This window comes from Oncorhynchus tshawytscha, linkage group LG07 (assembly GCF_018296145.1).
Source record: "Oncorhynchus tshawytscha isolate Ot180627B linkage group LG07, Otsh_v2.0, whole genome shotgun sequence".
NCBI classification, from domain to species: domain Eukaryota; kingdom Metazoa; phylum Chordata; class Actinopteri; order Salmoniformes; family Salmonidae; genus Oncorhynchus; species Oncorhynchus tshawytscha.
This window is the reverse complement of record NC_056435.1, coordinates 4,065,726-4,093,215: the sequence shown is the minus strand read 5'-3', so window position 1 is coordinate 4,093,215 and position 27,490 is coordinate 4,065,726. Positions and strand designations below refer to the sequence as shown.

Below are 27,490 nucleotides of genomic sequence, written 5' to 3'. Positions count from 1 at the left end.
CTGGGGGCCTGTCTATCAAAGCAGAGGCTCTCTCACTGGATCGTGGACACGATTACGACAGCATACTGCCTGGCCGGCATGACAATGCTGGATTCTGTGGTCTTTAAACTGTCAGTGTCAGTCTCGGTCCCGCGCTGGGACTTCGCCACTGGCTGGCCAGGTCCCTCTAGCACAGACTAATCTGGTACCTGTTTTCCAATATAGTGAAACATAACGAAGGTCACCTATGTAACCACAGTTATGTGAGCTGTATGGATCACTCCAATCCTCTAAATGTTGTAAAGAACTTGTCACTGCCATGGGGTCTATATATAGGGACAGACCCCAGCCGTGACACAGGTGTACAAGGGAGTAAATTCTCACCTCGGATCAATATGGGAGTGATCCATATAGCTCACATAACCGTGGTTACATAGGTAATCTTCGTTTTAGTCGCAAACCGTTCTCTGTTTGGAGAAATTGTAACCCCGGTTATAAGAATGATAGCTAAATATTTACTATCTTAGTACACAATCGTCGCACGTCCTTTTTTGTTCAGCCTTAAAATAAACAAATAACCGTCTTCTGTGTGGATTCAATGGATAAACACGATACCATTTGTCCTCTGTAAAGTTGTTTATGCTTTAGCGTTTTGTAGGACAATGAATGCTCTCTGACGTGACCACGATAACAACACGTATGTCGTGAACAACATTATTAGCGTGAGCAACAATAGTGGAATCGGCGGTTCGCCTTCAAAATAAAAGTACTCCATTGAAACTGATGCAAACTGATAAAAATAGTGAAAACATGCCACAATTGGACTAGATAATGCTTAACAAGGTTGGAATGTTGTCATATAAATGAATCGAAAGACTATTATTGATTCATTTTAATCAATTGAATTCGCACTGTGTATGTATTTGAATTCAGAATTGTGTACAGCCTAGCTAATGGATTGTATACCCATGAAATGGTATCAGCCTACTCTCAGTGACACCTACAGAAAATAACCATGTAAAGTCTACACAAATGTTAGCGTCGTGCAGGACTTTGACTGTGTGAAATCCCCTTCCCTGTCAGTCGATTGTGTGCATTGGACATTCATTTTACTGCCTATGGATTGTGCACCCATGACATGGTGTATCAGCCTACTCAATGACACCTACAGAGGACAACTATGTGGAGTTTACACATGATCATGATTGGCACTTGTGGTTTCTAGCTAACATTACACAAGTCAAAGCAGTGGAGCATGTAGTGAAGCAAAACTTTTGTGGTCAAAACCATTTATCTTGGTTCGACAGGGGAGTGGGTTTGCAAAATGCTCCCATAATATATATATTTTTTTATACAGACTAGCTCAAAAAATGAGTGAACATTTACAAATTATCCAATGGATTATGATATGTTTCAAAGTCACCATTAGTGACTTTAGTGACAGTTAAAGGGCAACCTATAGTACAGGGACAGAGCAAACACCTCACCATTGTTCCTGTAAACAGTCAAGGGATAAGGGTGGAGAAATGCAACCACTCACAGAGAGTCATGGCCACAGACCGACCATCCACTGGACAGATTTTTTTTTTTTTACAATGCTTTAAAATAAATAAAATAAAATGATTATTCATGTAGGCGTGAACAAAATGTAAAAATAACTGGGAAAAACAAGCCCACACTTCAGTCTCTGCCCGAGCAAGATGAACAAGGCATCTGCGGATCACAATCAATAAGCACATGGACCTTAATGCCCCCCCCAGCAAAAACACAAGAGAGAAGCTCCTCCAACCCTTAAGTCACAGACTTATTTTAGTATTAATTGGAATGCTATCAGAGGATGGACTGTTTAAAATAAGACCGGAATGGAGCCCAAGCCTCATCAAACAGTTTGGGGTTCCCACGTGAATTGAATTTTTTCTAGTTTCAGAGAGCACAACACATCCCTCACCCAATATTTATAAGATGGGGGAGCTGCCATCTTCCAGTTCTGTAGTATTAGCCGTCTAGCTAAAAGAGTTGTATAAGCAACAGTGTCCGACTGGATTCTTGATAGGGGGGTACCCATGGGCAGTACTCCAAAAAGGGCTGTAAGGGGAGACGGATCTATAACAGTGTCATATATATCAGAGAAACATTTAAATATTAATTCCCAGAAACCTGACAGTTTATGAAAGCCCCAAAACATATGCAACAGTGTGGCTGGTTCCACTTTACATCTGACACAGGTAGGATCAAAATCAGAGAATATGGATCAGAGAGTTTGGCCCCCGACCAGTGGATACGGTGAACCACCTTGAATTGAATGAGGCTGTGTCTAGTGCTAAAAGAGGACGAGTGCACCCTGTGCAGCACAGATTCCCAGGCGTCTTCCCCAAGTTCCTCCCCCAAATCCTTTTCCCATCGAGTCTTTAAAGGCACCAAAGAAGGGTTCTGTAAGTCATGAATGATTGCATATACATCTGAAATTGCGCCCCTAGGAAGCTTGTTCAGCTCCAAGATGCTCTCTATAGATGTATTCGCAGGCCTATTGCGAAATCCAGGTGTGTTAGCTCTGACAAAGTTTCTAGTCTGGAGATAGCGGAAAAAGTGGGATTGGGGGAGATTGAACTTTTCCTGCAGCTGAGAAAAAGAGGCAAATGTATCATCAAAGAATAATTGGGCTAGCGAGGAGAGGCCTAGTGAGTGCCAAATGCCAAAAGCCCCATCATTCAAAGATGGAGGAAATAAATTACTCTTGAACTTTTTTAGGTTTGCCATAACACAGGTTTAATAATTATTGACTCAAGACATTTCAGCTTTTCATTTTTAATTAAATTGTAAACATTTCGAAATGTATAATTCCACTTTGACATTATGGGGTATTATGTGTAGACCAGTGACAACAAAATCTCAATGTAATCCATTTTAAATTAATTCTGTAACACAACAAAATGTGGACAAAGTCAAGGGGAGTGAATACTTTCTGAAGGCTCCCAGTAGTTTATTGGGTAAACCACCAACGTCTCCGCATCACTGTGCCTTCTTCAGGGTGATGTCATGAATGCATGAACCAGGTTATGTAGACAAACTGTGTAATTAGTGCAACCAATGACAATAGTGAGGGGCGTGTCATAGTAATTACAGTGATGAGGATGAAAAAGTGAAACTGTTAAAGCAAAAAGTTTACAGCATGTTGAATATATTACGGTGTTGTTTTCATTATGTTGCAACATGATTAGATATTTTACATAGTATTAACATCAACATTCATTATTTCATTTCATATACTTATTTAATTGTTTCCATTTGATCTTTGTTACATGTAATTCTTTGGTTCAAACGTAACATCTTGGGTGCACGCTGATAATCTCTGGAAAGAATATGTTCATTTGACAGACTTGTTCATAAAAAAGGACTTGTTCATAAGAAGGGCCTGAGAACAAAGTCAATATTCAAACCACTAGGGGTCAGTGTTTCTTTCCAATTCGGAAACTGGAGCTCATCTTTCTATGAGTTTCCATGTCGAAAATGTCTGTGTTTCCGAGTTGTCTTGAACACGACACAACTTCCAAGTTGTCTTGAACACATTATATAAACTCAGCAAAAAAAGAAACGTCCCTTTTTCAGGACCCTGTCTTTCAAAGAGAATTCGTAAAAAGGTTAATCTCTAGAAGACAGAACGCGTCTCCTTCCTGAGCGGTGTGACGGCTGCGGGGTCCCAAGGTGTTTATACTTGCGTAGTATTGTTTGTTGTTTGGAAATTGCTCCCAAGGATGAACCAGACTTGTGGAGGTCTACAATTTTTTTTCTGAAGTCTTAGCTGATTTCTTGTGATTTTCCAATGATGTCAAGCAAAGAGGCATTGGGTTTAAAGGTAGGCCTTGAAATACATCCACAGGTACACCTCCAATTGACTCAAAGGATGTCAATTAGCCTATCAGAAGCTTCTAAAGCCATGACATCATTTTCTGGAATTTTCCTAGCTGTTTAAAGGCACAGTCAACATAGTGTATGTAAACTTCTGATGTACTGGAATTGTGATACAGTAAATTATAAGTGAAATAATCTGTCTGAAACATTTGTTGGAAAAATTACTTGTGTCATGCACAAAGTAGATGTCCTAACCGACTTGCCAAAACTATAGTTTGTTAACAAGAAATTTGTGGAGTGGTTGAAAAAGAAGTTTTAATGACTCCAACCTAAGTGCATGTAAACTTCCGACTTCAACTGTACATTATTGAGGCGTTTGGGTATCAAGGCAATCCATAACAAAGATGATCTATTATATTGACAAGGAAATTGAGTTGACTGTTCTAACAATGATTGGCCAGGTGGCCTGGAGGCTATTCCACGAGCTGTGGGCATAAAACCTAAAAGTATTTTTCCCCAGCTCAGTGGAGACCTGCAGGACCCCCAGAACCAGCCAGTCCAGAGAACAGGTCTGAACATTTCTGGACCTACAATTAATATGTGAGCTGAGGTGGTGGGGGAGTCTCTGAAGAACAGCTTTATGTACAAAAATGTAACCAATGCTGGGCCCTTCTGGTAGTCAGAGACTTCCAGCCAACAGGACTATACAAAATGCAGTGATGTGTATGAAAATTGTCCCCAGTGATAAAGCACAGTACTGAGTCAAAAGAGTTTAAAACAGAGGCTGCCGCATGTCACCATAATCAAGTACTGGGAGAAGCGTTGCTTAAACAATCTTCTTTCTAAAGTGAGGCAGTATTTATTTCTATAAAATAAACCAATCTTAATTTTCAGCTTTAAGTCAGTTTTTCAATGTGTGTTTTAAAAAAGAGCTTATTGTCAATCAAAATACCCAAGTACTTTTATAATGGGGAACTTAATCAATTTGGACTCCCTTTAAAATAAATCAGATTTGACAGTTTAGACACAAGTTGCATAGACAGCAATTGGATTTGTATCTGATTTCAAACGAAATCCAATTTTATTTGTCACATGCGCCAAATACAACAGACCTTACTGTGAAATGCTTACTTACAAGCCCTTAACCAACAATGCAGTTCTAAGAAAATAAGAGTTGTGAAAATATTTCCTAAATTAACTGAAGTTAAAAACATGTACCCAAAATAACAAATAACGAGGCTATATACAGGGGGTACCAGTACCGAGTCAATGTGCGGGGGTACAGGTTAGTTGAGGAAATATGGGGTAAAGTGACTATGCATAGATAATAAACAGCAATTTAACAGCAGCGTAAAGAAAGGGGGGTTCATTGCAAATAGAATAGTCTGGGTAGACATTAATTGTTCAGCAGTCTTATGGCTGGGGGGTAGAAGCTGTCAAGGAGCCTTTTGGGTGGCTGGAGTCTGACAATTCTTCGGGCCTTCCTCTGACACCGCCTAGTATAGAGGTCCTGGATGGCATGAAACATGGCCCCAGTGATGTACTGGTCAGATGCCGAGCAGTTGCCATACCAGGAGGTGATGCAACCAGCAACCAGGATCCTCTCCATGGTGCAGCTGTAAAACTTTTGGAGGATCTGGGGACCAATGCCAAATCTTTTCAGTCTCCTGAGGTGGAATAGGCGTTGTTGCTCCCTCTTCACGACTGTCTTGGTGTGTTTGGACCATGATAATTTGTTGGTGATGTGGACACCAAGGAACATGAAGCTCTTGACCCGCTCCACTACAGCCCTGTCGATGTGAATGGGGGTGTGTTCGGCCCTTCTGTAGTACACGATCAGCTTCTTTGTCTTGCTCACTTTGAGGCAGAGGTTGTTGCCTGGCACCACACTGCCAGGTCTCTGGCCTCCTCCCTATAGGCTGTCTCATCATTGTTGGTGATCAGACCTACCACCATTGTCATCAGCAAACTTAATGATGGTATTGGAGTCGTGCTTAGCCACGCAGTCGTGGGTGAACAAGGGAGTACAGGAGGAGACTAAGCATGTACCATTGAGGAGCCCCCGTGTTGAGGATCAGCGTGCCAGATGTGTCGTTGCCTACCCTTACCCCCTGGGGGTGGCCTGTCAGATGTCCAGGATCCAGTTGCAGAGGGAGGTGTTTAGTTCCAGGGTCCTTAGCTTAGTGATGAGCTTTGAGGGCACTATGGTGTTGACTACAGCTCAGCGTTCAATGAACAGCATTCTTACATAGATGTTCCCAGTGGCGACCCATCATTCAGAGCAGGTCCTGTTTAAAAAAAAATATATATATAAAAATGTGGGGGGGGTTTGTCAGTTTTGCATGTTGTTTTGACATTAATATGTGTCACGTATCAGTTTGCAATGTAAGAAGAAATATATATCAGAGTTGGTAAAGCTGCATACAAACATGGTCTCTTTTATTTTTGTTTTCTTGAGTAAGGCAGCTCCAAAATGCAGGTGTTTCATCCGAGCTTGGTGCTTTCTGTGCTGGTGGGGCAAGCCAGCTGAAAATACGGAGCATTGCACCGTGATTGGTTCAGTGTTCTGTCACTCATGGGGGACACTATGTCACCGCCAAGTCTAAGGATAGACTTTGAAAATTCAAGCCCCTTGGGTGCTGCCATAAAGTTATATTGGAAGTGCCCATCCAAGAAGGCTTAAGGTCATTGACCTCAGATAAAATGGTGCAGCGGTCTAAAGCACTGCATCTCAGTGCTAGAGGCGTCACTACAGACCCTCGTTCGATTACAAGCTGTATCACAACCTGACGTGATTGGGAGTCCTATAGGGCGGCGGACAATTGGCCCAGCGTTGTCCGGGTTCGGCAGGTGTAGCCGTCATTGTAAATTTGTTCTTAATTGACTTGCCCAGTTAAGTAAAGGTTAAATACAAAATAAAATGATGTCAAATCACATATCTACAATAGCTTTGATTGGACTGACAACATCATCATGAACGTGCGATGGCAACATCATACTTTCAAAACCTTAGCTAGCAGTCATCATCATGAATCAAGTGGACATTCTACTGGCAAACCCTTTTTAATCCTTGTCATATGTAGAGAAATAATTAAGAGATTATAATGTATAAACAAATAAATCAAATGTATTATATATTTAACTGGGCAAATTCTTATTTACTATGACGGCATACCCGGGCCAAACCCGGAAGACGCTGGGCCAATTGTGAGCCGCCCTATGGGATTCCCAATCACGGCCAGTTGTGATACAGCCTGGAATTGAACCAAGTCAGCAATATCAGCTATGTTTTTTAAAAAGGCAGTAAATGAGGCTGAATGAACTGTTTCGCTGACAGACAAGGCTCAGCTGATAGCCAGGTGTAGCAGTGGTATAGTGTAATTAATGTATTGTTTAGTGTTGTGTAGTGGTTTAGCTGGCATGCATCTCACGTTTGAATTTGTTTTTAAGATTTACATGCTAAAATTGCCACTGCCCAAATCAATGAAGCCACACTGCGGGTTTCCTGCTGTTCAATTGTTTTTTCAACCCAAATAAATGTCTGTGCTATTCAATCATAACTCAAGGTATAGTACTGTCTGTATCAGTCCATCGTTTTAATTTTTATACTTGAGTACTTCTAGACCAACAATATAAACCCCCATAGACATCGTTGTCAAAAATATTTGCCCCACCAAGATTTACAAGCTTAAATCAACACTGTCTCTCATTTCCTTCTCTAAACAGTACAAACCCCGGCGTTGTCAGGTCAATTTGCTTCACAAGCTTTCCCGGAAGTCTCGCGATTTTTCGCCGCTGGTTTTAGAAAATGAATAGTCTGCATTCAGACGTAAAGTGAAACGTCTGCAAGCATTTTACGACACTTCGTTCTCAGTCAGGAGATTAGCTGGCTGCGTTTTTCTTGTTCATTTTAAACTGCATCACATTCTGGTGTGGAGAGAGAAATACCAGCAGTGAATAGACGTGCAGCTGCACAACAACGGTCGTGTGAGATTGTTTTATTTTTATTTTCACTTAGAATCAAATCTAACCTAAAGCTTCCATTTGCAACCTGCAAAATCAGTCAAAAATATTGTGTATAGAATAGAACAGCAGACTTGGCTGTAAGACTTGGTTGGTTTGCAGCCTCTGGTTTTACCCGCAACACTTCTGTTGGGATACAAAACACACCATTGAAAATGGCGGAACTTGAGGACGCAGGACTACCCCAAACAATGCAGGAGACCCGAGATGAAGAGGAGCCGGGCAATTCAAAGGTAACATAATGACGCTGAGACACCGATTTGTCACTTCAAAAGTATGCCAAACAAAAACCATCGATTGCAATGTTAAACAAACCATACAACTCTTTGCACAATAACTACTTTTAACAATTTCCAGTGACGATTTTACTAAAACACATGTACTCGAACAGTACAGATAAAGTTGAACAGAATGACAGTATAATCTACATCAGTTTGACTACGTTTTCCAAAAACTACTCTGAATTAAGATTCAACTATATCGGCAGAAAGAATGCGGCGTCAGCTATGATATGAAAAAATATATATTTCGCTTATTGAGCCACAGTAAATGAATTCGATTAACACCCAGTAACAGAATGATGGTAATATAATTACGGGTCCCTGATCTGTACTATACAGAAATCCATAATTATTAATGTTATTCTCTTCATGGTGATGTATTCTGAGTACACAAAGGTAGAAAAATGTAATATCCTCCTTGGCATGTTTGGGTATTCTATACACTGGCTATTATTCTGAGTTCTGTCCCCAAACAAGACCAAGTTTGGTTTGTCTGGACCAGACCAAATCTGTACCGATCATAAATATCTATGTTAAACAAGTTTGGACATTAAAGTACAGCATGGTAGAGTATAGTTCAGGAGAGTACACAGAAAATTATACTGCACTTTACTGTACTAAATTCTACTGTACAGTACTCTAACCTACTTTTATTTTACTGTACTGTCCAAACTTGTGAAACAGACATCTGATTAGTTCAGATTTGGACTGCCCAAATTTCAACTACTTTTCAACATCCAGGGTCGGTTGGCGCTCAGAGGGCGAGGTTGCTGATTACAGTAAATGGAAAGAGAGGGGGCTCATGGGTAGGTGTCAGTCGGCGCAGGGGTAGTTAACATTAACTGGAGGGAGAGGGAGGGGTTGTCCAAATTTCACAATTCTGCTTTGACCACCACCTGACAAAGAGAAAGTAGGTTCTACCTTTACTTGTTACTTCTGTGAACTAAGAAAATATATTAAAGATATGTGGGTTTTTGGTAACAGAATTACTTCCATTTACAGAAGGCAAATCATTTCTGCAAAACTACATTTAAATGTTGATATTAGTTGGCAGGTGTCTCTACACATGATTGTGTTTCTAATATAGTTTAAGACTATTTCTGCTAGATGTTTTCTAAGACCCCATTTCCATCTGTTTGACCAGTGTTAGGTTCTGTAGAAACTCAAACGGACGACTAGAAAAAGCTCAAACCAAGTTTATTCAACCCACTTGGGTGCTGTAGCTGCACACACAACATACAAGTCACACAAGCATATACTTATACCTTCTGACTAGGCAAGTCATCTCCTTGCATGTCTAAGATAAACAATCCTTCTCTGTTAGCCAGAAACACTGTAGGTTCCTCTTACTGGTATTGTCATGGCTTGCCTCAGTCTATGATCCTCATGGGCGTGACAGTGTGTGTATGTGAGATAGGACTGTAATCAAATGGTATTTGTGGTGGGCCCCTATGGCCCCCCTCCCAGCAGTGTCTTCTCTCTTCAACTGTTGACCTTATCTCAAGTTGAGTTCCACATCCCTCATGGTCCTAGTTCCAAAGCATCTGGCCTGCCTTATCAGGAAATTAAACTAGACTGTTGCTCTTTGCCTCCTTGCTCAAGAATATTAATATTCAGCAACAACATGTTTGAACAGAATATGAACTTTCTGCACTGCCCCTTGTCACCTCTTGTAACTTTCTATACACAGCGTTCCTATTCACCATTCATTGACTCCCAACATATACATTTCTAATACATGCAAAGTAATAACTTCTAGTATGGTAACATAAGTATATTTCAAGCTCGAATCCAACAGTCTCCTTTTTGAATAGTATATCCATACTGTTTAACATTTTATATAAACATTGACATTACTCATAAATTAACAGAAAATAAAACAATATTCTTATTCCCAAATGTAAAAAATAAATACAAATATTTTATTTTTACAGAGACAGTGCACATTAATCAACGTTTCAGTAAAAGTGCAGGTTTTAGCCAGCCGGCAAATTTTCAACCGCAGTCCCTGGTAGAGGTCTACCGATGAATCGGAATGGCCTATTAATTAGGGCCGATTTCAAGTTTTCATAACATTTGGAAATCGGTATTTTTGGGCCTCGATTTCCGATAAAAAAAAAATATATATATATATATATATTTTTTTATATATATATTTTTTTTATTTAACTAGGCAAGTCAGTTAAGAACACATTCTTATTTTTTTGACGGCCTAGGAACGGTGGGTTAACTGCCTTCTTCAGGGGCAGAACGACAGATTTTCACCTTGTCAGCTCAGGGGACACAATCTTGCAACCTTACAGTTAACTAAGTCCAACGCTCTACGGAAGCTATACTGTTACAATACTAAAGTGCCTATAAGAACATCCAATAGTCAGAGGTATATGAAATACAAATGGTATAGAAATAAATAGTTCTATAATTCCTATAATAACTACAACCTAAAAACTCTTACCTGGGAATATTGTAGACTCATGTTAAAAGGAACCACCAGCTTTCATATGTTCTCATGTTCTGAGCAAGGATCTTAAACGATAGCTTACTTACATGGCACATATTGCACTTTTACTTTTTTCTCCAACACTTTTTGTTTTTGCATTATTTAAACCAAATCGAACATGTTTCATTATTTATTTGAGGCTAAATTGATTTTTTTGATGTATTATATTAAGTTAAAATAATTGTTCATTCTGTATTGTTGTAATTGTCATTATTACAAATACATTTTTAAAAATCGTCCAATTAATCGGTATCGGCGTTGAAAAATCATAATCGGTCGACCTCTATGCAGTACGCTGCAACTTTTTAAAGGATGAACCACTGCACCACCATGTGAAGAGAGACAAACACAGGCACATACACACACACACACACACACAATAACATACGCGCTATACACGCACGTGCACATGGATTTTGTGTTTTAGAGTAGTGGCCTGAGGGGGCACACTTAATGTGTTGTGAAATCTGTTGTGAATGTAATGTTTTAAAAATGGTGTAGCACTTATTTTCGCTGGACCCCATAATAAATACAAATGATCCTGGAGTGCGTGACGTTCAACTTATCCTCATAGTAGTCTCAATATTGTGCTGCAGTTAGCTGTCTTTCCTCTACTGTGAGCTCTCCCCTGTACCACTACACAAAGTGGATTGGTATCGCTCCCCAGACACTTTATTACCTACTAACTTCATCTGAGTCATGCAGATCTCTGCCATTGTCACATTCAATTATTCTTTCCAAATAACATTAATGCCTTGGTTTTTGGGACTCCATAGAATGCACGGATATCGGTCCTGAGAGAATCTGCCACTAACACCCTGTAGGACTGACCCGTGACTCCGTCATCATATCCTTTACACTGATTTAATTTCTGTCTGTCACTAGTTCAGCCCCTAAACAAATGTATAAGTATGCCTTCATCTGCTCATAGACCTCTTCCCACTGACGCTTGACCGAGAGAATAGTTTGGTTCCCATATTCAGTCCTCGTGGTCTGCTGTTGTCTAAAACCTTCCCTGACCACTTCACTCCTTTAGTTGCAATACTGTAGGGGTTATACTGGTGAATATAACCTCCTCTTAGGTGATACCACTTTCCAAAATAAAATGTTATTGGTCACATGCAATAACATCTGCTAACCATGTGTGAGTCTAGCGAAATGCTTATGCTTCTAGTTCCTACAGTGGAGCAATATCAACAAGTAATCTAACAATTCCACAACAACTACCTAATACACACAAATGTAAGTGAAGGGATGGCATAAGAATATGTACATATACATTTATGGATGAGCATTGACTGAGCGGCATGGGCAAGATGCAATAGATGGTATAAAATACAGTATATACATATGAGATGAGTAATAAAGATATGTCAACGTCATTATTAAAGTGTCATTAATAAAGTGACTAGTGATCCATTTGTTAGAGTGGCCAATGATTTCAAATCTGTATGTAGGCAGCAACCTCTGTGTTAGTGATGGCTGTTTAACAGTCTGATGGCCTTGAGATAGAAGCTGTTTTTCAGTCTCTCGGTCACAGCTTTGATGCACCTGTACTGACCTCGCCTTCTGGATGGTAGCGGGGTGAAAAGCCAATAGCTTGGTTGGTTGTTGTCCGTGAATATCTTTTTGGCCTTCCTTTGACATTGGGTGCTGTAGGTGTCCTGGAGGGCAGGCAGTGTGCCCCCGGTGATGCTTTGTGCAGACCGCACCACCCACTGGAGAACCCTGTGGTTGTGGGCGGTGCAGTTGCCGTACCGGGCGGTGATACAGCCTAACTGGATGCTCTCATTTGTGCATCTGTAAATGTTTTAGGGGCCAAGTCAAATTTCATCAGCCTCCTGAGGTTGAAGAGGTGCTGCTGCGCCGCCTTCACCACACTGTCTGTGTGGGTGGACCATTTCAGTTTGTCCGTAATGTGTATACAGAGGAACTTAACTTTCCACCTTCTACCCTGCCGTCCCATCTGTGGATGGTGGGTCCCTCTGCTGTTTCCTGTAGTCCAAGGTCGCCTCCTTTGTTTTGTTGATGTTGAGTGAGAGGTTGTTTTCCTGACCCCGTATTCCCGAGTGCCCTCACCACCTCCCTATAGGCTGTCTTGTCGTTGTTGGTGATCAAGCCTACTACTGTTGTCATCTGCAGACCGTTGGAACATCTACTTTTTAAAAAGTCTAATAAACCATGTAATGTAGCCTACACCTTCACAATAAATCCAGTATTTATTGTCTAAAGAAGCATGACATAAAGAAAATGTAATGTGCTTCAGAAGAACAGAATAGCATACTCTGAGTTGTCCTTATGTTAATTCCCGATGTAGCTATGCCAAATGGCTGTGGGCTACACTAGTTCATTTAGTAGACCATATTTGCTTAGAATTCCATGGCATTATATTTTCTAGTTTGAAGAATGCTATTGAACAAAGCTGAAAACATCCTAAATATTTTCTCCAAACGATTTGAGGGAGTGCGCACATGTGGCTATTCTGTGTTGAGCAGTTAACAAAGAAATAGGTACTCCTATATGGTTAATTTAGAGTTATTAATGTACCTTTAGTTGTGATACAAATGTTGGGCTGTATGTTTTGATTTTTAATACATTATAAGGCTGCATGATGCGACTCGAATGATGATTTGAAAAAGTTGAAAGGCATGAGCTCTGCTTTGTTTTTTTTTGCGCAGGCTGTTCACACTTTATAACCTATTCTGTGCGACAAATAAATATTCCAAACATAGTCTGACACAGTTGTTGGATGCAATAGATCCCAAATTAATATAACCACTAGCATCAAACTTTTTTACGCAATGTGGCTGATGCAACAGATCAGAACGTTTATCTTAAAATGTTGCTAAACTATTAGGCTAATTCTTCACATTATAAGCGCAACAATGCGCACACGGCAGTAGGCTATAAGCACAAATGTTCCACTAGCGGGAAAACACCATTATAAAAAGTGACCGCAAATGCGATTATGCATGTAATGCTTTAATTATAAAGGTGCATTTTTATGGCGCAAATGTTCTTCCCCAAACTTAAAACTCATGTGCTGCTTATGTATACCAGTTAGGCTCTACACCCCTTGTGAAGCGGATTAATGTGCTTAATTTTAAGAAGTTATTTGGCCACTTTAGTTGTGATACAAACCATATCAAAACATATAACCCTATGTGCTACATGAGGACTGACTATGGTTTGAAAAAGTCACAAAAAAAGGCTTTGTTTCTTATGCTAGGCATCATTCACAAGTGATTATATATCATTCACAAGTAATAGGCTAATATTGTCACCCATCAGACTATACTTGATTTAATCTTGTCTTAATGTGGGTGAAATTAGTTTTGATTTATAATGGACCATTATCTTACTCCTGTCTCGAAACGGACAGTGGGAAACAATACATGTCATCTGTGCACTTGAATGGAGGAAGCTTTTCCTGTGGTTCATTTTCATGCCAGCCACAAATCAAATCAAAATGTATTTGTCACATGCGCCGAATACAACAGGTGTCGACCATAGCGTGAAACGCTTACTACAAGCCCTTAACCAACAATGCAGTTAAGAAAATACCTAAAAAATAAAAGTTTTAAAAAGTAAGAGATAAGAAAAACAAATAATTAAAGAGCAGCATTATGTACAAAACAAGTTAGGAACAACGTGAAAAAACGAACAAAATAGCATTATTGGTTGAGGGCCGGTAAGACGGCAGCCCTACCCACCGACGCCATCATCAATGCATCAAGGCTATACTCCTGTTGTAAAGATAAACAATGTGCTTAATATTAGGAAAGTTGAGAAATAGATATAGTAGGCCTAGTCTATATAAAGCTGATGGCCTCTACTAAAAAGTGGATCCCATCACTCTGTTTTCTCGAGCAATTGCATAGCTTATGAAGTGTTTGATTCGATTTCCGATTACATTTGCGTTGATATCAGAGTGAGTAGAGGGACAATAGAGTGCTGAGTACCAGGCAGTTAGCAAGTTTGGTCGACTACTAATGACCACCAGCAGCAGCATCAGAGCATGGAGAAGCCTAATAACCATGACTAAATGTTCCTGTGGAATTTGTCTGCCTTCATGACTCGTGACCACTCGTGGCTGTAATACGGTCACCTCAACAGCCCTGGGTGGCACTACTAGTCTGAAAGTTATTAACTGACCCTCAGCTGATCGAGAACCCTGGCACATTATGTCCATTTAAGGCAAGAGAGAGAATGTAGTTTAATTCCTTAGACTCAGTGCTATTACTTTCCTTCCATACTCCTTTCTGTTCCAAGATTACACCTTGTTCTGAACAGACTATGTCCAATGTACTAGTCCTGTTATCAAGTTGTTCCACCTAGATTACTGAAATGCTTCACATTTCACTACTGCTAATTTACTGGGTAATTGACATGAATAATTATTCTATTTGACCCCCCCCTCTCTTGTCACACACAGCATACCCCGTCACCCTCTTCCCTTCTGTGGTCATGTAACTAGAGCCTTCTGTGTAATTTGATCCGGGTTACATACATGCTTCTCCCTCCCCAGAAATTACATATTTAGATGATTTGTTTGATATTAATAGTTAGATATTTCTGTCCTAGTGAAGGCTGTAGGCCGATAAAGCTTATTAAAGAGCAATGATGCTATCAGAGCAGTGTGTGGGTTTCTTCTTTTTCTCATTTTATTCTACTGTTACCATGCACCTGCAAAAAGGAGAGCTCAGATGTGTGAGTGCCTTTTGAATTTAGAATATGACGGAATAAAATGTCCAACAAAATTGAAAAGGCCTAGGGTTTTCCTGAGTGTGCGATGAGTGTTTGGTCGTGCCAGAGGACTCATTGTCTCTACTGGATTGCATGTAATGTGCGTTGTGCCTTTTGAAATTGAAACCCCCAGATATGTTAACTCCTGTTTTGCCAATTGGGCTTTCTTATCAAATCAAATCAAATCAAATTTTATTTGTCACATACACATGGTTAGCAGATGTTAATGCGAGTGTAGCGAAATGCTTGTGCTTCTAGTTCCGACAATGCAGTAATAACCAACAAGTAATCTAACTAACAATTCCAAAACTACTGTCTTATACACAGTGTAAGGGGATAAAGAATATGTACATAAGGATATATGAATGAGTGATGGTACAGAGCAGCATAGGCAAGATACAGTAGCTGATATCGAGTACAGTATATACATATAAGATGAGTATGTAAACAAAGTGGCATAGTTAAAGTGGCTAGTGATACATGTATTACATAAGGATGCAGTCTGATATAGAGTACAGTATATACGTATGCATATGAGATGAATAATGTAGGGTATGTAAACATTATATAAGGTATCATTGTTTAAAGTGGCTAGTGATATATTTACATCATTTCCCATCAATTCCCATTATTAAAGTGGCTGGAGTTGAGTCAGTGTCAGTGTGTTGGCAGCAGCCACTCAATGTTAGTGGTGGCTGTTTAACAGTCTGATGGCCTTGAGATAGAAGCTGTTTTTCAGTCTCTCGGTCCTTTCTTTGATGCACCTGTACTGACCTCGCCTTCTGGATGATAGTGGGGTGAACAGGCAGTGGCTCGGGTGGTTGATGTCCTTGATGATCTTTATGGCCTTCCTGTAACATTGGGTGGTGTAGGTGTCCTGGAGGGCAGGTAGTTTGCCCCGGTGATGCGTTGTGCAGACCTCACTACCCTCTGGAGAGCCTTACGGTTGAGGGCGGAGCAGTTGCCGTACCAGGCGGTGATACAGCCCACCAGGATGCTCTCGATTGTGCATCTGTAGAAGTTTGAGTGCTTTTGGTGACAAGCCGAATTTCTTCAGCCTCCTGAGGTTGAAGAGGCGCTGCTGCGCCTTCTTCACGATGCTGTCTGTGTGAGTGGACCAATTCAGTTTGTCTGTGATGTGTATGCCGAGGAACTTAAAACTTGCTACCCTCTCCACTACTGTTCCATCGATGTGGATAGGGGGGTGTTCCCTCTGCTGTTTCCTGAAGTCCACAATCATCTCCTTAGTTTTGTTGACGTTGAGTGTGAGGTTATTTTCCTGACACCACACTCCGAGGGCCCTCACCTCCTCCCTGTAGGCCGTCTCGTCGTTGTTGGTAATCAAGCCTACCACTGTTGTGTCGTCCGCAAACTTGATGATTGAGTTGGAGGCGTGCGTGGCCACGCAGTCGTGGGTGAACAGGGAGTACAGGAGAGGGCTCAGAACGCACCCTTGTGGGGCCCCAGTGTTGAGGATCAGCGGGGAGGAGATGTTGTTGCCTACCCTCACCACCTGGGGGCGGCCCGTCAGGAAGTCCAGTACCCAGTTGCACAGGGCGGGGTCGAGACCCAGGGTCTCGAGCTTGATGACGAGCTTGGAGGGTACTATGGTGTTGAATGCCGAGCTGTAGTCAATGAACAGCATTCTCACATAGGTATTCCTCTTGTCCAGATGGGTTAGGGCAGTGTGCAGTGTGGTTGAGATTGCATCGTCTGTGGACCTATTTGGGCGGTAAGCAAATTGGAGTGGGTCTAGGGTGTCAGGTAGGGTGGAGGTGATATGGTCCTTGACTAGTCTCTCAAAGCACTTCATGATGACGGATGTGAGTGCTACGGGGCGGTAGTCGTTTAGCTCAGTTACCTTAGCTTTCTTGGGAACAGGAACAATGGTGTGATGCTTTGTGACCCTGCTCTGCCAAATAGTTTACTATTGTTGTAAGGTCTCGCATATAAGTTTCTTTGTCTTTTGACACCAACAACAAATCATCTATGTACTGTACCAGATGGAACCCTCAAATGTAATGTCCATTTTTATAGTTTACTCTGCTACTTGAGTCATCCCTCTCCGCTCTCACTCTCCACGCGACTTTCCACACAGACTTAGTCCCACCCCCTGTCACTCAAGGAGTACATTTGTCGTTGCTAGACCACGAGCCACTTTCCTTCAGTCTGCATGGCCAATGCAGCACATGCAACAATGTTGATGACGACAATGTTTCAAATCAAATTTTATTAGTCACATGCACCGAATACAACAGTGAAATGCTTACTTACGAGCCCCTAACCGACAGTGCAGTTTCAAAAAATAAGAATAAGAGAAGTAATTTAAAGAGGAGCAGTAAAAAATAACAATATATACAGGGGGGAGCCGGTACAGAGTCAATGTGCAGGGGCACCGGTTAGTTGAGGTAGTATGTACATGCAGGTAGAGTTGTTAAAGTGACTATGCATAGATTACAACAGAGAGTGGTGTGGAGGGGGGGCAATGTGAATAGTCTGGGTAGCCATTTGACTAGATGTTCAGGAGTCTTATGGCTTGGGGGTAGAAGCTGTTTAGAAGCCTCTTGGACCTAGACTTGGTGCTCCGGTACCGCTTACCGTGTGGTAGCAGAGAGAAAAGTCTATGACTAGGGTAGCTGGAGTCTTTGACAATTTTTAGGGCCTTCCTCTGACACCGCCTTGTATAGAGGTCCTGGATGGCAGGAAGCTTGGCCCCAGTGATGTACTGGGCCGTTCGCATTGCCTTCTGTAGTGCCTTGCGGTCGGAGGCTGAGCAGTTGCCATACCAGGTGGTGATGCAACCAGTCAGGATGCTCTCGATGGTGCAGCTGTAGAATCTTTTGAGGATCTGAGAACCCATGCCAAATCTTTTCAGTCTCCTGAGGGGGAATAGGTTTTGTCGAGCCCGCTTCACGACTGTCGTGTGTTTGGACCATGATAGTTTGTTGGTGATGTGGACACCAAGGAACTTAAAGCTCTCAACCTGCTCCACTGCAGCCCTGTCAATGAGAATGGGGGTGTGCTCGGTTCTCTTTTTCCTGTAGTCCACAATTATCTCCTTTTGTCTTGATCACGTTGAGCGAGAGGTTGTTGTCCTGGCACCACACGGCCAGGTCTCTGACCACCTCCCTATAGGCTGTCTCGTTGTTGTCGATGACCACTGTTGTGTCATCAGCTAATTTAATGTTGGAGTCGTGCCTGGCTGTGCAGTCATGAGTGAACAGGGACTACAGGAGGAGGCAGCGTGGCAATGTTGTTACCTAGCCTTATCACCTGGGGGTGGCCCGTCAGGAAGTCCAGGATCCAGTTGCAGAGGGAGGTGTTTAGTCCTAGGGTCCTTAGCTTATTGATGAGGTTTGAGGGCACTATGGTGTTGAACACTGAGCTGTAGTCAATGAACAGCATTTTCACATAGGTGTTCCTTTTGTCCATGTGGAAAGGGCAGTGTGGAGTGCAATAGAGACGGCATCATCTGTGGATCTGTTGGAGTGTTAGGAAAATTGGAGTGGGTCTAGGGTTTCTGGGATAATGGTGTTGATGTGAGCCATGACCAGCCTTTCAAAGCACTTCATGGCTACAGACGTGAGTGCTATGGGTCAGTTAGGCGGGGTGTTCATGGGCACAGCCATTATGGTGGTCTGCTTGAAACATGTTGGTATTACAGACTCGGACAGGGAGAGGTTGAAGACACTTGCTAGTTGGTCAGTGCGTGCTTGTGAATGTTGACCTGTCTAAAGGTCTTACTCACGCAAAGAGTGTCATCAGTCTTCAGGCACAGCCGGTGTTCTCATGCATGTTTGTGTTATTTGGTTAACTGCCTGTTCAGGGGCAGAACGACAGATTTGTACCTTGTCAGCTCGGGGGTTTGAACTTGCAACCTTCCGGTTACTAGTCCAACACTCTAACTAGTCCAACACTCTAACCACTAGGCTACCCTGCCGCCCTAGCGGGATTTCTTATAAGCTTCCGGGTTAGAGTCCCGCTAGCCTTTAGCTCAGTGCGGATGCTGCCTGTAATCCATGCTTTCTGGTTGGGGTATGTACGTACGGTCACTGTGGGGACGACATCATCGATGCACTTATTGATGAAGCCAATGACAGATGTGGTGTACTCCTCAATGCCATTAGGAATCCCGGAACTTATTCCAGTCTTGTAGCAAAACAGTCCTGTAGCTTAGCATCTGCTTTATCTGACCACTTTTTTTATTGATCGAGTCACTGGTGCTTCCTGCTTTAATTTTTGCTTGTAAGCATGAATCAGGAAGATAGAAATATTGTCAGATTTGCCAATTGGAGGGCGAGGGAGAGCTTTGTATGCAACTCTGTGTGTGGAGTATAGGTGGTCCAGAGTTATTTTTCCTCCGGTTGCATATTTCACATATTGATAGAAATTTGGTAAAACTGATTTAATTTTCCCTGCATTAAAGTCCCCGGCTACTAGGAGCGCCGCCTCTGGGTGAGCGTTTTCTTGTTTGCTTATGGCGGAATCGAGCTCATTCAATGCTATCTTGGTGCCAGCCTCTGACTGTGGTGGTATGTAAACGGCTACAAAGAATATAGACAAACTCTCTCAGTAGGTAATATGGTCTGCAGCTTATCATGAGAAACTACCTCAGGCGAGCAATGGCTCGAGATATCCTTAGATATCTTGCACCAGCTGTTGTTTACAAAAATATGTTGACCCCCGCCCCTTGTCTTTACCAGACGCCACTGTTCTATCCTGTCGGTACATCATATAACCAGCCAGCTGTATGTTGTTGTTCAGCCACGACTCCGTGAAGAACAAGATGCTTGTTTTTAATGTCCCTTGGTAGTTTAATCTTCCCAATATCTCGTCCATTTTATTGTCCAAAGATTGCATGTTTGCGAGCAGAATTGAGGGTAGTGAGGGTTTATTCGATCGCCGCCTCCTCAGAAGGCAGCCCGACTTCGGGCCTCTTTCTCCGCCTCCTCTTCACGCAGATCACTGGGGTCGTGGTCTGTTCCCAAGGGAGCCGCATATCCTCCGTCTCGGGCTCGTCCGAGTCTTGAAAGAAGAAAAAGGATTCTGCTAGTCCGTGGTGAGTAATCAGAGTTCTGATGTCTAGAAGTTTTTTTCGGTCATAAGAGACGGTAGCGGCAAAATTATGTACAAAAATAGTTAATTAAGTTACACACAACGCAGATATACAAACAAAAAAACAATAGGTTGGGGACACGTAAAACATCTGCCTTCTGTTCCAGCACCATTTGACACACTTTGATCTTAATATAAATCCACAATTGTTCTATAATTACAATATTAGTTTGTGTTTCTTACATCTGCAAACAGCTAGTTAGTATTTTCTTAGCAAGTTAAGCCAAATCGTGTTTGCCAATAATGCTAATCTCTAGTTGGCTAACTAACTGCTAGTTAGCTGGCTAACTAGCTAATAAAAGTACTGAGTCAGAGCAAACGTAGCTAGCTAATACAGCCTGATACCAGTGCTAGTGGAGGCCTAAATCAGCATGTTGTTTGTGCAACAGTATCTTCTAAATCAAAGGGGAATAGGGGAAGCATGAATATGTTGGCTATATGAATAAAGATTTAATGTAGCCAAAGATAATAGGCTCCCCTAGGAAACACGGAACATCACTTTTGTTCCTACACTGTCACAGTAACTCGTCCATGACATTTTCATTCGTTGTCATGTCAAACAACACTCAAAATATTCAAAATGCCCACATTTATATTCTAACTATTTCCATGACTCCAAAAGTTCACCCAAGTGTTTTAATCTAATCGCAATTGCAACATTTGGTTAAAAATAAGGCCTAGTATTTTTGCCCATATCGTGGCAGTGTGGAAATGATCTCAAATGAGTGCAGGAAATGTAGAAATTGATGGAAATGCAGGATATTTTAGGTTGAAGTTGAATTGAACGGTATAAGCCAATCGGAATGGAGAAAGACCCCTTGAAATAATTTAGAATATATGTGTTGCCATCCTAGGATCAGTCACTAATTATAAAGCAAATGTGGAACTTTTATTCATCAAAAACATAAAATACCATCATACCGTCCAAAATGTGAAAAATACCATGATATTTTGTCCATATCGCCTAGCACTACGCTGTACCTGTCTGAGGGAATAGATGCCAATAGGTCTGCCAAATCCGCTACTACTGGTGTGATTTTCACTGCATTTTTGTTTATGCCGTGAACATTCACTTTAAAACGCCATTTTAGTCCTTTACTGGAAATAAAGGGCTGTTGCGTCGGACTGGTCCTCGTACCGCAATTGTTTTTATCTAACTAGGCAAGTCAGTTAAGAACAAATTCTTATTTACTATGACGGCCTACCTATTTACAATGACGGCTATGCCTCCCTCTAGTAATATTGCCACTGATTTCTCAGCCTCCGGTTTAATAGGATATTGCTTTATCGTTTGCAGTGGATGTACATCCACCACAACAGGGTTGCAGCCTTCAATCAGACTGCAATCTAATGCGTCTTTTGCCTATAGGGTATGACCCTGAAACAACTATTGCTCTGCTTTCACCGTCTGTACTGCCCATGTTAATTTGTTACCTTTTGAGAATCCACTCCCCTGGCTTTTCGCAGAGATTATCCAACCCCAACGTTGGTTCCACAACCGTCGCCATGTAAAATTAGCTACTGGTTACTGGTCCTATGATATAGGACAGGGATAACGGTTGTATGGCTTTTGATTCCCGCCTGTTACTCCGCTGAATGTGTTACTTTTTTCCTGTCGCAAATGTAGCTAATTTCTCATCATAAGCCATTAGTGATATTTGAGCGCCGGGATCTACTCGGAAGCTGTGTTTGACGTAGCCTCCTACATCTCCTGCCACATGGAAACCGTTATCTTGCTGAACCACAATCGACTGCACAGAGGCTAGATATACAGTACCAGTCAAACGTTTGGACACCTACTCATCCCAGGTTTTTTCTTACATTTTTACTATTTTCTACATTCTAGAATAATAGTGGTGTGAACTTTTGACTGGTACTTTATATAACAAAATATTCCCAACTGCTGTCAAGAATCCCTCAGTTTTGTCATTCGTTTGCTGGATCACTCATTCTACCCTGTTTCCTCCAGAAACTGATAGATTTTTGTCCCTCTTTTACTGGGTCTGGTGGTGCTTTTCGCTCACACTCAGTGGCTGATGGGGATGCTGAATTTGGGGCTGTGCGTCAGCTGGGATAGGCTTATCCTCCACTGGGACTATTTGTCTGGTATAATACATAACCGGTGTCTCATGCGTTCGTACTGGACGCACATCTCTATGATAACCTGGATCATTAGCATGGTATTGTTACTGGTCCTATGATATAGGACAGGGATAATGGTTGTATGGCTTTCGATTCCGCCTGTGGAGGATAAGCCTATCCCAGCTGACGCACAGCCCCAAATTCAGCATCCGTTTCTGGAGGAAACAGTATTACTGGTATTGTCATGGCTTGCCTCAGTCTATGATCCTCATGGGCGTGACAGTGTGTGTATGTGAGATAGGACTGTAATCAAATGGTATTTGTGGTGGGCCCCTATGGCCCCCCTCCCAGCAGTGTCTTCTCTCTTCAACTGTTGACCTTATCTCAAGTTGAGTTCCACATCCCTCATGGTCCTAGTTCCAAAGCATCTGGCCTGCCTTATCAGGAAATTAAACTAGACTGTTGCTCTTTGCCTCCTTGCTCAATAATATTAATATTCAGCAACAACATGTTTGAACAGAATATGAACTTTCTGCACTGCCCCTTGTCACCTCTTGTAACTTTCTATACACAGCGTTCCTATTCACCATTCATTGACTCCCAACATATACATTTCTAATACATGCAAAGTAATAAATACATTCTAGTATGGTAATAAGGATATTTCAAGCTAGAATCCAACACCAAAAATTAAACCCTTTCCTTATTCCTATTTTTTTTTAGGATGGAAAATGGTTGAACATTTGATATGCCCTTAATTTCTCAAAAATATAGGCTCTTAACTTTCATTTGACACTTCACATGCTCGTGCTCATGGGGCTTTTTACATGGAAATGCCCACTACTAATACTGTCAATGAACCTTTTCTAGCCTAGATCACATGCCAATGCAATCTATATGCTATGTCATGGTGATCTCTAAGCCTAATGACAAACAACAAATCATCATTATCATGTTGATACTGCTAGGTATTTCAAATGATTAGACCGAGCTACTACTGTAAAGATGTATCGACCTAAGTTATTTGTTTAGCTATTTATTGTATATGCTATCTATTCTAATTTGCACTTGAACCATAATGAAAGTAGACTATATTTTATGTATTACAAAATGTTGTTTGAGAGAACAGAGACGATAGACCTACTAGTAATTATGCACTTTTAAATGTATTTCCAGGCAGAGGAGATGGACACCCCAGAAGACCTGCAAGATGACAACCTGATCAAGCGGGAACACTTCCACAGTTCTAATAATGAACAGCAAGATGGACATTTGGTAGTTAGGAGGAATGTAATATTAGAACGAACTAAATTCAACCAAAGACAACAAGAAGCAGGAGAGACAGCTGAGGATTTTATCTCTGCACTTCATTGTTTGTCAGAACATTGTGGTTATGGAGCTCTGCTCAGTGAGATGATAAGAGACAGACTAGTCATGGGCTTACGTGACAGAACACTGTCCGAGCAATTACAAATGGACCCAGAAATAACACTGGATAAAGCTGTCACACGCATTTGTCAAAATGAACTTGTGAAAAAGCCACAGGACCTGCTAGAGAATAACTTCAAAGCTGCCAGTAATGCAGCAAATGTAGAGAGTGAGCTTTCACATAGCACACCGCAATGCCCAGCCAACACCCAGTGCCAATCTGAGAAAAATAATAAAAACTCAGACAGACCACAACAACCCCAAACAACACAGGAGAATGGAGAGGAGCCCCAACATACAGGTGGCACTGATGATTGGATTGAGGGTTTCAGTCCTGGAGGAGAGAAGCCTCACTACTGCTTTGACTGCGGTAAGAGCTTTAGAAAAGTGAGGGATCTTATAAGACACCAGCGAACACATACTGGAGAGAAGCCTCACCACTGCCCTGATTGTGAACAAAGTTTTGCTCGGTTAGATCGTCTTAAATCACACCAACTAACACATACAGGAATGAAGGCTCACCAATGCCCTGATTGTGACAAAAGTTATTCTCAATCGTATCATTTGAAAAGACACCACCAGCGAAAGCATATGAAAGGGAAATACTTCCACTGCAATCATTGTGAGGAACTTTTCTCCAGACCGAAAGATCTAAAAACACACATGCATGTACATGCTAGAGAAATGGCATACCTTCAGCAAGAAACTCATACAGGTAAGAAGCCTTACCACTGCTCCGAAATGAATCAGTGCTCCGACTGTGGGAAGAGCTTTCGACAAGTGGGGGATCTTAAAAGACACCAACGAACACATACTGGAGAGAAGCCTTACCACTGCCCTGATTGCGACAGAGGTTTCGGTCGATTAGATCGCCTTAAGTCACACCAACTAACACATACAGGAGTGAAGGCTCACCAATGCCCTGATTGTGACAAAAGTTATTCTCAATCGTATCATTTGAAAAGACACCACCAGCGAAAGCATATGAAAGGGAAATACTTCCGCTGTAATCATTGTGAGGAACTTTTCTCCAAACCAGAAGATCTAAAAACACACATGCATGTACATACTGGAGAAAATGCATACCTTCCACAAGACATTCATACAGGAAAGAAACCTTACCACTGTTCAAGGTGTGATAAAAGATTTCCTGACATGGCAAAACTAAGATCACACCTTCCAGTACACACTGGAGACCTGGCACTCCACTGTTCTGACTGTGGAAAGTGTTTCTTAAACAAGTCAAAGTTTGAAAGACATCAAAGAACACACACTGAAAGTGTACTATACCTTTGCACTGACTGTGGGGAGGGTTTTTCAAATATGCAACGGTTGGAAAGGCACCAGCGAATGCACACTGGAGAGAAACCATACCACTGCACCGATTGCGGGAAGAGTTTTGCACTTGAAAAAACATTTAAGTGTCACAAGCAAGCACATAAGTTCAAACTCTCTGGAGAAAGAGCAGCCTATCCTTGCTCGGAATGTGGAAATACTTTTTCTCGTTCATGTGACGTGATGACACATGTGAGAAGGGTGCATAATAAAGAGAGACCTTTCCAGTGCTCCTGCTGTGGAAAAAGATTTTTCCAAAAGAACTCACTCACAATACACATGAGAATTCACACTGGAGAGAAACCATACCACTGCTCAGAATGTGGACAAAGCTTCTCCCAAATTAACGACAGAAAACGACACCAGAAGAGGCAACACACTGGAGAGGAGACGACCTCTATTCTGCAGTCTGAAAGGCAAAGTCACAGAGACACTTAATAAGAAAGGACTAACAACAGACAAAAAAATGCAATATAGTAACAGTATCACTGTCTTAATGCATCATTTTTTAAATTTTTACTAATAGTAAACTTTATTTTATAAACCACATTTTTTAAATATCTGATCACTCTTTTAGTTTCCACCCTGCATAAATGAATTCATCAATTCTCGCCTGCACCTAAATCATTCCGTAAGGCCAAACAACCAAATGGGTAATTATTTGCCCAGTTAAACTACCCAAAATACTATTTCAAAGATTACAGCAACTGTAGTAAACATGGGCTATTAGAACCAAGGTGTGAATATCAGTGATGTGATCATCAGAGTATAATTCATGTATGGAATCATTTGGGAAATCCAATTAAAAATAACAATTTCTCAGTATTCAAACTGGTGAACAGTTATTAGATGTCCATGTTATTTAGGTTGGCATGTACTCTCCTCACCTCTGAAAGAGCGGTCAGAAGATAACCGTAGCTACTGACAGTGTGTTTAAAAAAAAAAAGTGAAGCGTCTTGAATTCTAAAAGCCCTTTTCCACATTTCTTGCATAAGTATGGTCTGACTCCTGTGTGCACTTGCATGTTGGCTGCGACATGAATGACTTGGCTGAATCTTCTCCCGCAGACGTCACAGCTGAAAGGCTTCTCTCATGGACTTACCTTTTGCGATAACTGATTAGTAGAACGTCTCTCACAATCACTGCACTTGTGGGGTTTTCTCACCTGTATTGATCAGCACATGTATTTTAAGAGATTGTTTTGTAATAAATCTCTTTCCACAACAGCCTTAAGCTTTGGTCTTCGCTCCAGTGTGAAATTTCTGGTTATACTCCATAAAGCTACTTTTGAAAAGTTTTTACGCATGTGAAACAAATGTATACGTTTTCTCCTGTGAAGTTTTCCATCTATTTACAGAGAACTGATGGAGCTGAAGCCCTTCAAACATATCTCACTGCTGAGAGGGGTTTGGTTGGTCAGTTTTGGTTGTCTTGCTCCTTGAGTGTTTTAACCATTACCCGTGTGTGATAGCTTGTGTGTTCTCAGTTGATAATTGTAATCAATTCTTTACACATACAGTGGAGTCTAATAATAACTATATAAAATAAATAACTCAAATACTGCGCTATATTTCAGGGGCGGCAGGTAGCCTAGTGGTTAAAGCGTTCGACTAGTAACTGAAAGGTTGCAAGATCGAATCCCCGAGCTGACAAGGTTAAAATCTGTCGCTCTGCCCCTGAACAAGGCAGTTGTTTACCCACTGGTCCATCATTGAAAATAAGAATTTGTTCTTAACTGACTTGCCTAGTTAAATAAAGGTAAAATAAATAAAAATATTTAATGCAAAAAAAATGGGTGAAATTATTTTATACTAATACAATTGCTCAGAGAGATTTTGTTTAACAAGTAGTATTTTTTCTCAAAGGTAGCTGTCAACATTTTTTACATCCCTAAACATACTTCTAAATAAAGTATTGAAAAGTTGTGTATTTTGCCCCATATTCCTAGCACGCAATGACTACATCAAAGCTTGTGACTCTACAAACTTGTAGGATAGATTTGTAGTTCGTTTTATTTTTATTTAACTAGGCAAGTCAGTTAACAAATTATTATTTACAATGATGGCCTACCAAAAGGCCTCCTGCGGGGATGGGGGCTGGGAAAAAATAAATATAGGACAGAACACACATCACGACAAGAGGCAACACTACA

General features: G+C 41.3%; 1 protein-coding gene across 1 annotated transcript; it reads left to right on the top strand.

The window, feature by feature from the left end:
- The first annotated feature begins 7,658 nt into the window (after positions 1–7,658).
- Positions 7,659–26,571, top strand: LOC112253708 (zinc finger protein 271). Its single transcript, XM_024425664.2, has 2 exons — positions 7,659–8,084; positions 23,752–26,571. Exons 1-2 carry the CDS (start codon positions 8,007–8,009, stop codon positions 25,774–25,776), a joined length of 2,103 nt encoding a protein of 700 aa, XP_024281432.2. The 5' UTR covers positions 7,659–8,006; the 3' UTR covers positions 25,777–26,571.
- Positions 26,572–27,490: the final 919 nt, after the last annotated feature.